The following is a 12,957-nucleotide window of genomic DNA, read 5'->3' as shown; positions in this document are numbered from 1 at the left end:
GATTTATGGAGGGGGTAAATGTCCACGTCAGCTGCAGGCTCGTTTGTGGCTGACAAGTCCGATGCAGGACAGGCAGACACGGTTGCAGCGGTTGCAGGGGAAAATTGGTTGGTTGGGGTTGGGTGTGGGTTTTTCCTCCTTTGTCTTTTGTCAGTGAGGTGGGCTCAAAGGAGGTTGCTGCCCGCCGAACTGTGAGGCGCCAAGATGCACGGTTTGAGGCGAGATCAGCCCACTGGCAGTGGTCAATGTGGCAGGCACCAAGAGATTTCTTTAGGCAGTCCTTGTACCTCTGTCACGGTGGCCAGTGGAGAGCTCGCCATATAACACGATCTTGGGAAGGCGATGGTCCTCCATTCTGGAGACGTGACCTACCCAGCGCAGTTGGATCTTCAGCAGCTAACTCTACTGCATAATAAACAGGGCAATTATCCAGTTGCAATGGTCAATGTTCATTCCTTTGAAAATTACTATGTACATTAAAACCCCCGGTATCCGACACCTCTGGGGATTGATAATCGTCGGGTAAGTGAATTTGCTGTTTGCTTGAGATTTTGTGTTGCGTAATTGGCGAAGTAACTGCTAGGGTGCACTAATTTTAAAGTTTCAATTTTTTTTTTACCCATTTATCTTCCATGATTTTTTTTGCCAGTTATTTGAGGCTGCCATTTGGTTGAATTCTGAATAATGGGGATTTTACTGTAATATAGTTTCACACCAAAGTGATAGAGCTACTGGAAATATGATAATGTTTCTTTTGATTAACATGGAAAGAGATGCAAAGATATATATTATGCTGTGAGAGTATACTTCCTTTTTAAGAATATTGTCTTCCATGTTAAAAAGTGTTGCTCTGAGTGTACATCATTGTATTTTCATTGTACTTAGCAGTGAGTCTGTACGATTAACCACAGATATCATGGCTAACAGTGAGCTACTGATAATCCTTTAGCAAAAAAATTTAAAAAAATGTAGTATTCATCAAATCCATTATTACAAGTGGTACAAAAAAGTAGTGTGTTTGAATTTCAGTTGCTATCCTTTGCAACTCAAAGTTCCGCAATATTTGTTATTATCACTTCTAACAAATTGTGGATTTCTTATCCTTAATCTAGTTTGTCCTAGTTGTAACCAACATTTATTACTACTGACAAAGCCAACAGAACATGAAAGTTGGACATGTTGTGGATAATGCAGAAGTTTGTGGCAGGTTGCAAAAGATATGGACAGGATGCAGAATGTGGGCAGAGAATGTCCAGAAAATCTGGACATTCAGTCCAGATAAGTAATACACTTTGGAAGATCAAACTTGAAGTGGAAGGATATGTTTTATAGTAGGATTTTTAACAGTGTGGAGGAACAGAGGGATGTTGGGGTCCAAATCCTTAAATCCTTCAAGGTTGCCATGCAAGTTGATTGGGTGGTTAAGAAGGTGTGCTGGCCTTCATTAGTTGGGGGACTGAGTTCAAGAGCCTTAAGTTAAGGTTGCTGTTCTATAAAACTCTGGTGAGACCACATTTAGAACCCCATGTCCACTTCTGGTTGCCTCCTTATAGGAATGATGTGGAAGCTTTCAGGATGTCAGAGAGCAGATTGACCAGGATTCTCGTGTCGATGATTGTGAGGAGCATTGATAATTGATAGGATATCAGCATCTTTTTCCCAAGATGTCAATGACCAATATCAGAGTACACACATTTAAGAATGGAGGAAAGTTTAGGGGAGACGTCAGAGGTCTTTTTTTTAAAAAAAAAAGAGAGAGGTGGGTACCTGGAACACATAACACATTTCCCATGGGTAGTGACGATGGAGTCTGATACCATAGGGACATTTAACAGTTCTTAAATAGGTACGTGGATGTAAGAAAAATAGAGTAATGAGGGAGGGGAAAAAATTAGATTGTTCTGGAGTAGGTTTACATCCATTGGCACAAAATCGAGATCCAAAGGTCCCATACTCTTGTGAAGCAGCATAATTTTAATCCAATTGAAAAGCTTCTGTTGATCCCACACACAGAAGGAAAAGCTAGGAATTTCATTTATAATGATGTATAAAGGCAAAAAAAAGTTTTTCAATTCACCAAATAACATTTTCAATGTCATTTTTGACATATCTACATGAATTTGTTCCAAGAAAGATGATTGTTTTCCCCATAGAAAAGGATAACATATTGAAATACACATCATGGTTTGAAAAGGCAGATTCTGTAAAGTTAATAAGCTGATCATTTTTTGCACTGAAAGGTGGTGACCATCTTAAGCACAATTATATATTTTTATTATCTTCCTTTGAGCTCGAAATCCAAATATTTTAATCACAGAATCTTTTTAAAGCTTCCAATCACAGATGCTACTTTAACATTTATACATTTCAATTGTGAATAAAATTAAAAGATTGAGTTGGTCAAATAAATTTTCATTCAAAAATAATTCAATAAAAAGTAATCCTCTTTAAAATCCAATGAATCTGTTGAGCTGTACCATTTGAAAGGTGTTGCTGCAGTAATTGTGTTTGCAAGCCGCAGCACAGATCTGCTAAACTCACTTTTATGCTGCTATTGCCCACAGATTTCAATCTTATTCGGTTAATATTTAGATCCTTGGGCAAAATAGATTTGTTCTTGTGTTTATTTCCTACCTAAGCTGCTTGAAAGGTTCCGCTCTGACAATTGGCGTCTCCACAGAATGTTCAAAGAGAGCACCTTCTGGCCCTGAAAAAGAAGGAAAGTTTAAAATAAAAACCATTCAATTAGCCAGGTGGCATGGTTAGCGCAACACCAGCGATCAGGACTGGGATTCAAATCCCATGCTGTCTGTAAGGAGTTTGTATGTTCTCCCCATGTCTGTCGGTTTTCTCTGGGGGCTCCGTTTCCTTCCACTGTTCAAAAATGAACCGGGGTGTATGTTAATGGGTGTAAATTGGATTGCATGGACTTGTGGGGCCGAAGTAGCCCATTACTGTGCTGTATGTATAAATAAAAAAATTTTGAATTTAAAAATGCAATATTTAACTCAGGGTTAAATAAACAGGGCCATTTTCACCACATGTATTCAGATAGAATTAAAGTTCAATATGCTGCCAATATGGGATCAAAGACTTATTTCAACCCAGGAAAGAAGAGCAAAATGTTTAATTATATAAACAGTGTTTAATTCAAACAACATTAATTATTATATATAGAATTATAATATAATTATAATTATAATTCTATACTAACTCAATGTCTTTCCTTCTTGAAATTCTCATTGAAAGTAGTTAGGAAACATAGTGGTAGTAATGGGTTCCTATTCTGCATGGCTACTGATTACCAAAGGTATTCTGCAGGGGTCAGTGTGTGGGTCACTCCTTTTTACATTGTATTTTAATGACAGATTGCAGAATAAATGGATTTGTGGCTAAGGTTGCACATGATACAAAGGTCGGTGGAAGGGCAGGTCGTGATGAGGAAACAAAGAAGCTGAAGAGAGATTTAGATAGATTAGGAGAATGGGCAAAGAAGTGGTAAATGAAATACAATGTTGTAAAGTGTACGGTCATGCATTTTAGTAGAAGGAATCAAAGGGCAGACTATTATTTGGATGGGGAGAAAATTCAAAATTCCAAGGTGCAAAGGGACTTAGGAGTCCTCATGCAGGATAAGCTGGTCAAGAAGGCGAATGCAATGCTGGCATTCCTACCTAGAGGATTAAGATATAGGAGCAGCAATGTGATGTTGAGGCTTCACTTATTACAGGGAACAGTTTTAGACATCTTATTTAAGAAAGAATGTATTGGCATTGGAGAGGGTTCAGAGAAGGTTCACACTGATAATTCCTGGAATGAAAGGACTGTGCTTCTTGGAGTTTAGAAGAATGGGAAGGCACAGTTGGCGTAGTGGTGCACACTGCCTTTACAATGCCATCAATCGGGACCAAGGTTTGAATCTTGGACTGTCTGTAAGGAGTTCGTACATTCTCCTTGCGTTTGTGCGAGTTTTCCCTGGGGGGGGGGGGGTTCTGGTTTCCTCCCATTGTTCAAAATGTGTTTTAATTGGGTAGCACAGAGTCATGGGGTGAAATGGCCTGTTACTGTGCTGTATGTCTAAGTTTAAATATTTAAAAAATTAAACATTTAAATTTAAATGAGAAGGGACCAGAAGGTATAGGAGCAGAAATAAGCATTCGGCCCATCAAGTTCATCATAAACTGATCCATGTTCCCACTTATCCCCACTCCCCTGCCTTCTCCACATCATCTTTGATACCCATTAATCTCTGCTTTAAATACACCCAATAATTTGGCCTCCACCGCTGGCCATGGTAGCAAATTCTCCGGCTAAAGAAATTCCTCTGCATCACTGTTTTAAATGGGCACCCTTTGATTGTGAAGTTTTGCCCTTTTGACCTAGACTCCCCTCCCATGGGAAACAACTTTGCCACACCTACTCTGCCTGGATTTTTCAACATTTGAAATGCTTCTATGAGGTTCCCCACTCATTCTTTTGTACTCCAAGGAGTACAGTGCAAGAGACATTCGACGTTCCTCATTTGTTAATCTCCTCATTCCAGGAATCTTTATTGCGAATCTTGTGTGAACCCTCTCCAGACCCAGAATATCCTTTCCAAAATCAGGAGCCCAAAGCTAAACCCTGTTCTCCAAGTGAGGCCTCACCAGTCTCTTATAAGGCGTCAACATCATATCCCTGCTCTTCTTGTATCCTATTCATCTGCATGGTAATGCCAGTATTGTATTCTCCTTCTTCGCCATCAACTCAACCTGAAGGTTAACCTTTAGTTTATCCTGCACGAGGACTTCCAAGTCCCCATGTACCTCCGAATTTTACATTTTCTCCCCATCCAAATAATAGTCTGACCTTTTATTTCTTCCTCCAAAGAACATAGCTATACACTTCCAAAAATTATTTCATTTGCCATTGTTGCCCATTCTCCTAATCTCTCCAAGTTTCTCTGCACCCTCTGTTTCCTCATCACTACCTGACCGTCCCTCCACACATATTTAGTGACATCTGCAAACTTAGTCACAAACCCATCGATTCCACAATCATTAACATACAGCAATAAAAAAGAAGTGGCTGCAACGCTGACCCCTGTGGAACATCATTAGTAACTGGTGACCAACCAGAACTGGATCCCTTTATTCCCACTCTGTTTCCTACTGATCAGCTAATGATCTACCCACGCTAGTTTCTTTCCTGTGAGTAGCCTCACGTGCAGCACCTTGTCAAAGGCCTTTTGAAAATCCAAACATAAAACATCCACTGCATCTCCTTTGTCTGGAGTGAAACACAAAATCCGCAGACGCTGCGATTACAATAAAACACAGGAATTCTGGAGGAACTCAGGAGATAAAGTTTTCTTTCCAACATTTCAAGTTGAGCCTTCTGTTACCTTGAGAAAGAGCTCAGGTCTGGAACGTAGGTAATATATCTTTATTCTCCTATGGATGCCGCAAGACATGCTGAGTTCCCCCAGCATTTCTGTATTTTGACTTATCTTCTTGGTTCAGCCAGCTTGTGGTTTTCAGGCAAATATTTTCCCTTAAGAAAACCATGCTGACTTTGGCCTATCTTGTCATGCACCTCCAGGTACTCTGTTACCCTCATCCTTGACAAGTAATTCCAACAATTCTAAACCACTGATAATTGGCTAAGATAAATGGCAAATACAGATTCCAAAAGTGATCAAAAGCTTGGAAGCAAGCCTAGCTCTCTTATACCTGCATCAATGAAGCAATTAAATAATCATAAACACCTGTGAAGCCAAAATGCTCTAAATATTATGGTGCCCTGAAATGAAGGGGCGATGTATAAAAAGTGTGTAAAATTTCTACATGGTCAAACCAAAATGTATACAAATTAGCTTTAATAAAATTTGGAATGTGTTCTTTAATCACGTGAATTGTTGGATTACAAATTTAAAACTGTGTTGCTCAGGGTGGGGGGGGGGGGGGGGAGGGGGGCAGAGTGTCTTTGTCCCAAACATTATGGAGGGCACTGTAAATTCCTGGGAGACACTATTTTGGAGAATCTTTCCTGGACCCAACACAAGAATGTCATCATGAAGAAAGCACATCAGCACCTCTCTCAGGGTTTTAAACCTTGACAAACTTCTACAGAAGTGTGGCAGAAAATGTGCTCACTCATTGCATCACAGCCTGGTATGGGGACACCAATATCTCTGAGCAGAAAGCCCTGCAAAAGGTAGTGGACACAGCCCAGTACCTCAAAGGCAAAAATCTCCCTACGATTGAAAAAAATCTACAGGGAATGCTGCCGACGTTGTGCGGCACAATCATGGATCCACACCATCTAGGACATGCTCTATTCTTGCTGCGGCATCAGGATAGAGGTATTGGTGCCACAAGGCTTGCATCACCAGGTTAAGGAATAGTTGCTACCCCTCCACCATCAGACCTCCTAAACAAACTTCATCACAGGCTCATTTAAGGACTCTTACTTTGCACGTTATTTATTATTGAGTATTTCCTGAATCCATTTCACTACTTCATCATTATTGCCTAATGCTTCCATCTTCCTGACTAACCTCTTATGGGGAACCTTATCAAAAGCTTTACTAAAGTCCAAATAGACAACATCCACCACCTTCCTCTCATCAACCTTTTTAGTAACCTCCTCAAAAAACTCTCTAAGATTTGTTAGACATGATCTACCACTTACAAAACCATACTGACTACTCCGAATCAAACCCAAATAGTTGTATATACCATCTCTATGAACACTTTCCATTAATTTACCCACCACCGATGTCAGACTTACAGGCCTATAATTACAGGTCTACTTTTGGATTCTTTTTTGAACAGCGGAACAACATGAGCCACCCTCCGGCACTTTTCCTGTGGCCAGTGACATTTTAAATATTTCTGTCAATGTCCCCACTATTTGTTCACTAACCTCCCTCAGGTTTCTAGGGAATATTTTGTCAGGACCTGGAGATTTATCCACCTTGATCTTTTTCAATATAACCAACACTACCTCCTCATTAATTCCTATATTATCCATGACCTCCCAACCATATTTCTTCACTTCATCTGGATCAATATTTTTTCCTTAGAAAAAAAATCATTTAAAATTTCACCCATCTCCTCTGGCTTCTCACAGAGCCTACCCCACACATCTCAAGGGGTCCAATTTTATCCCTTACTATTCTTTTACTTTTAATGTACCGATAGAAACCCTTTGGATTTATTTTTACTTTGGCTGCCAAAGCAGCTTCAAATCTCCTTTTAGCCTTTCTAATTCCTTAAGTTTTTTTTCCAAGTACTTGGATGGACAGGGATTGATTAGGGTGGCCAACATGGCTTTGTGTGTGGTGGGACTTATTGAGTTTTTCAAGGAGGTTACCAGGAAAATTGGAAGGAAAGGCTGTGGATATTGTCAACATGGACTTTAGTAAGGCCTTTGACGAGACTGCACGTGGGCAGGTTGGTCAGACAGCTGGTATCCAGGATCAGGTAGTAAATTAGGTTAGACATTGGATTTGCTGGAGAAGTAAGAGAGTGGTAGTAGAGGTTTGCCACTCTGACTAGAGACCTGTGACTAGTGGTATGTCTCAGGGATCGATTCTGAGTTCATTGATGTTTGTCATCAATACTCAGTGATCTGGATGATAATGTAGTAAATTGGATTAGCAATTCCCCCCTTGGGACCTACCCCTGTAACTTCAGGAGGTGCTCCACTTACACCCACACCTTCTCCCTCACCACCATTCAGGGCCCCAAACAGTCCTTCCAAGTGAAGCAACACTTCACTTATGAATCTACAGACATCGTCTACTGCATCTCATGATCCCATTGTGGTTTCCGCTACATCAGAGAGACTGAATGCAGACTGGGAGATTGCTTCATTGAGCACTTCAGCTCTGTTTGCTGTAATAACGGGGATTTCCCAGTAACCACCCATTTCAATTCCCCATCCCATTCCCTTGCTGGCATGTCTGTCCATGGTCTCATGCACTGCCAGACAGAGACCACCCACAAATTGGAGGAACAATGCCTCATATTCCATCTGGGCACCCTCCAATTGGATGGCATTAACATGGTTTCCATTAGCCACCACCACCCCCCTCATCTTTCCCTATGTCTCCTTTCCTCTAGCTTGGTGTCTTTCTCTCTTCCCTTCTCTCCTTCTCTCCTTTGCCCCAGCTCTGCATTCACAGAACCAAATTTCCACTCCCCCAATCAATTATCACCTTTCCTCTCCATATCCTTTTGTCTGCTAGTCAGTACTCCTCTCCCCATGCTTTTATTTTTTTTAGACACCTGCCTGCTTTTTACTCATACCTTGAAGAATGGTTCAGGCCTGAAACGCCAGTGAAATATCTTTACCGTCCCCCCCTATGCTGGACACTATGCTGGGTTCCTCCAGCATTTCTATATTTTTACTGGTTAAAATGTTCCACTATTTGCAATCCTGTCAGCTGTTGTCTGGTCAAACAACGCCGATCTCGCTCCATGGAATCAGTCTACATTGCTCATAAGCAGATGCGACACCTATAGGAAGCATCCAGTATTTTTCATGACTTAAAAAAATCTTATTTATTCAAGTTCAAAGAATTATTTCCAATTTCAAATACCTGCTCTCAAGACAATGAGCTAAAGAGAATGCCAAGCAATGAGATATTTCCAGAAGTATTCTGGATGAATGATTCAGCAATCACCTTTCAATGAGGACATACAGCATGACCTTTTTTTTTGAAAAAGAGAGGAAAACACTTCTCTGATACTTCATAGCACCAAAGGTTAAGGAAATTAAATCTGAAAGATTTTAATCAGAAATTTATGTAAATTGATGCTGAATTCATCTCTTAAGATTGTGATGAAAATAAAAAAAAAAGTTGATTAAAAAAAAAGTAATGGGACTTGGAGCAAATCAACAAGGAATGAAACAACTGCATACTTCCCTTCCATTAGATTGGAGTTGCCAAAAATTAATTACTTTACAAGGTATTATGAATCATATAACGATGTAATTATGCTATTGTTGACTTGGCAGTTACTGTTAAATATGGAAGAATTTGCATATTAGCAGCTAACATGAGAAAAATCATTAGACATGCAAATGTTTAGCAAAATTTATTAGCTAACTTCCACTTCACAGTGAAGATTCTTTTTAATTTCCAAGGGGCTGTTGATAAAGAGCAAATCTTTCATTGTGAAAAGTAGAATCTCCTCAAGGTGTTAACTGTTACGGGCCCAGAGGACCCCAAAACCCAGCAGCAATAGAAATTCACCAAGACAAATGGTTACTTAAACAAAAGTAGTTTTTAATTTTCTTTCATCATAAAAACAGGATCAGACTTTAACTTATTACTATTAATTTAACTTAACCCCCTTATAATTCTAAGCACATTTGTGTGTAATGTGTGTACAAGTTCAGAAAAGTTCTTTGATTCACAGTCACATCTCACTTTTCACTCTTCCAAGTTCACCGGTATCAGACAATTCTTATACAGAGCACAGAATTGAACATTTATGAATTTTCACCAAGCTCTGGTGTTTAAACATAATTGGTTACTGCTCAGGAAGATTCTCATTGGTTTCAGAGAGATTTGTTGCTCATTGGACACACACAAACTGATTCCCTCTGATTAGCCACTTCAGTATCTTGCTGAAGAAACTTGCTCCATCAAGGTTTTCCAAATGATAATCTCTTTTTCTGCAGGTCACCACAGAGTTCCTTTTTGCTTCCCTTATTTCAGGTGAAACACTCTAGCCAGCTATTTCCTCTTGTTTGGACCATAAGGGTTTTGCACAGACTGAACTCAGAATTCACAACCCATTTTCAAAATGGGGTTTTAAACAAGCCGCCAACTTGCCATCCTGCAGAAACTGTTGGGTATAAGTCTGTCCTCTGCTGGACATCATGATGCCCATGTCATGATGCCATATAAAATAGCCATGTTAGTCTTTCTTTGGCTTGGCTTCGCGGACGAAGATTTATGGAGGGGGTAAAAAGTCCACGTCAGCTGCAGGCTCGTTTGTGGCTGACCAGTCCGATGCGGGACAGGCAGACACGATTGCAGCGGTTGCAAGGGAAAATTGGTTGGTTGGGGTTGGGTGTTGGGTTTTTCCTCCTTTGCCTTTTGTCAGTGAGGTGGGCTCTGCGGTCTTCTTCAAAGGAGGCTGCTGCCCGCCAAACTGTGAGGCGCCAAGATGCACGGTTTGAGGCGTTATCAGCCCACTGGCGGTGGTCAATGTGGCAGGCACCAAGAGATTTCTTTAGGCAGTCCTTGTACCTTTTCTTTGGTGCACCTCTGTCACGGTGGCCAGTGGAGAGCTCGCCATATAATACGATCTTGGGAAGGCGATGGTCCTCCATTCTGGAGACGTGACCCATCCAGCGCAGCTGGATCTTCAGCAGCGTGGACTCGATGCTGTCGACCTCTGCCATCTCGAGTACCTCGACGTTAGGGGTGTGAGCGCTCCAATGGATGTTGAGGATGGAGCGGAGACAACGCTGGTGGAAGCGTTCTAGGAGCCGTAGGTGGTGCCGGTAGAGGACCCATGATTCGGAGCCGAACAGGAGTGTGGGTATGACAACGGCTCTGTATACGCTTATCTTTGTGAGGTTTTTCAGTTGGTTGTTTTTCCAGACTCTTTTGTGTAGTCTTCCAAAGGCGCTATTTGCCTTGGCGAGTCTGTTGTCTATCTCATTGTCGATCCTTGCATCTGATGAAATGGTGCAGCCGAGATAGGTAAACTGGTTGACCGTTTTGAGTTTTGTGTGCCCGATGGAGATGTGGGGGGGCTGGTAGTCATGGTGGGGAGCTGGCTGATGGAGGACCTCAGTTTTCTTCAGGCTGACTTCCAGGCCAAACATTTTGGCATGTTAGTAGAATAGATGAAAAAGCATCACATCTCTGAGACTTAATTGTGTGAGTGCATACATAACAGTAGCGGCAAGGAATAAGAAAGGAAATGCACCAACCATGAGAAAGAAAGCAACAGAAGGTAGAAAATGACTACCTAACAACCCCAACAAATTTCTGCCAAAAGATCAAGGTGAAAGTGCACCAAGATAGCGGAGGGAAAGTTCGGGGAATTCAACGAAGTAGAAGAAAGTTGGGATAACTACGTAGAACAGTTTAACCACTAATGTGTAGCCCACAATATTGTGGAAGGTCCAGTAAACTGCAAACGTGCCCTCTTCCTCAGTATAATGGGCAGCAAAACATTCGATCCTCTTAAGACCTTGCTGGCTCCGGAGGATCTAGAGATGAAGACATTCAACAAATTATGCACAGCTCTAAGGATCCATTTAAGCCCCAAACTACCAGTATTGGCAGAAAAGGCCAGGAGAAACAGTAAGTGATTATCTGGCTTACGTCGTAAAGGTCACCCGGCCCTTCCAACGCCTCAGCATAGACTTCAAGGGCCCCCTGCCTTCCACGAATCAGAATGTCTATTTCCTTGTGGTCATAAATGAGTACTCTCATTCTCCCTTCACCATCCTGTGCCCAGACACCTCCATAGCCACCATCATCAGGGCACTGATGTTAATCTTCACTATGTTTGGCTACCCCATGTTCATCCACAGCGACCGGGGAGGGGTCCAGCTTCATGAGCGAGGAGCTGTGCCAGTACCTGACTGCAAGGGGCATCGCAACTAGTCGCATGACTAGTTACAACCCAAAGTGCATGGGCAGGGAGAGTGCGAAAATGGGGTAATCTGGAAGGCAGTTCTCCTGGCCCTTGTGTCCAAGGGCTGGTCCATAGAGTACTGGCAGGATACCCTCCCTAAGGTGCTCCGTGCCATCAGGTCACTCCTGTGCATGGCTACCAACAAGATCCCCCATGAACACCTGTTTTCGTTCCCCAGAAAATCGGCGACTAAAATCTCACTCCCAGCAGGGCTCACATCCCCAGGATCGGTGCTTCTGTGTAGACACATGCGGGCCCACAAGGCTGACCCCCTGGATGAGCAGGTATTCCTCCTACACACCTACCACAATTACGCCTACGTTAGTACCCCAGCGGCGGGGAGGACACCATCTCAACCAGGGACCTAGCACCAGCAGGAGCACCCACCGCAGCACAACAGCCTCCACCATCCCAGGACCACGCCGGCATGATGCACCTCCCCTGTCTCGGACACACCCAAACCGTGGTAGATGACCCCAACCCCCAATGCTTCACACATATTCCAACTCTGGTCGCTCTGGCCACCCCACCATGATGCCAGCTGCTTTGGCTCCTGCCCCAGTTCCTGCCGACTAGCCCCCGCTTACCCTCGCCAACCCTTGACCAGGAGCCAACTCTGTGACAGTCACAGAGACTCCAAACGGCTGCCAGACCATCTAAATTTGTAAATAACGTACATATGTTTGGGGCTTGCGGAACATTGGATGTAACCTCCCCCCCCGGGACAATTTCAAAGAAGTGGGTGAATGTGGTGATAAACTACTAGCCTACTGCAGGGGGTGACCTGTGTACCTGCAGGAAGGGCACTGGAGGCAGACCACACCTGGCCGGCTGTCAATCAGCCGACCTGAATGGATCAAGCCTCACCTGGTCAGCTGCCAATCATCCACTGGGATATAAGCCACATCCAGCCCCTTGAGGTCAGTCACACAGAGTCGCAGCTAACTACAGAAGACTGTAAATAGAATAAAGCCTGTTGTCCAGTCTTTCGAATCTTGGGTCTGCTTACTGTCAACGCAGTGCATCACATGCATACACAACAGAAACCAATTCTCTCTCTCTTAGAGAAAGCCTGTTAGGTCTCCTCTCTCTCTCTGCTTGCAAAACCACATGACCTTCTTAGAACAGCAAACTGCATCCAGACAGATTACAGCACTGTTCATCTAGTGCTTTCAAAACAATAATTCACTACTTCACAGCATTTCCAATTAACACCTACTTGTGAAGTTCTTCAGCAAAGCAGTGTCCATTATCTTTACAAAGGCCCTGGGCCCAGAGTGTCTGGTTTGAGCAGAGCTCTTAC

General features: G+C 42.5%; 1 protein-coding gene across 6 annotated transcripts in view; it reads right to left on the bottom strand.

Moving 5' to 3' along the window:
• The window catches only part of sgcg (sarcoglycan, gamma), a 527,276-nt gene that overhangs the window by 54,280 nt on the left and 460,039 nt on the right, over window positions 1-12,957 (bottom strand). For all 6 annotated transcript variants that reach the window (XM_069891401.1, XM_069891398.1, XM_069891400.1 and 3 more), the window contains one exon: window positions 2,635-2,707. In XM_069891401.1, the coding sequence (XP_069747502.1) occupies window positions 2,635-2,707 (73 nt within the window). The remainder of the gene's footprint in view (window positions 1-2,634; window positions 2,708-12,957) is intronic.

Source organism: Narcine bancroftii, chromosome 7, assembly GCF_036971445.1.
Source record: "Narcine bancroftii isolate sNarBan1 chromosome 7, sNarBan1.hap1, whole genome shotgun sequence".
NCBI lineage: Eukaryota > Metazoa > Chordata > Chondrichthyes > Torpediniformes > Narcinidae > Narcine > Narcine bancroftii.
This window is presented reverse-complemented; position numbering and strand designations above follow the sequence as displayed.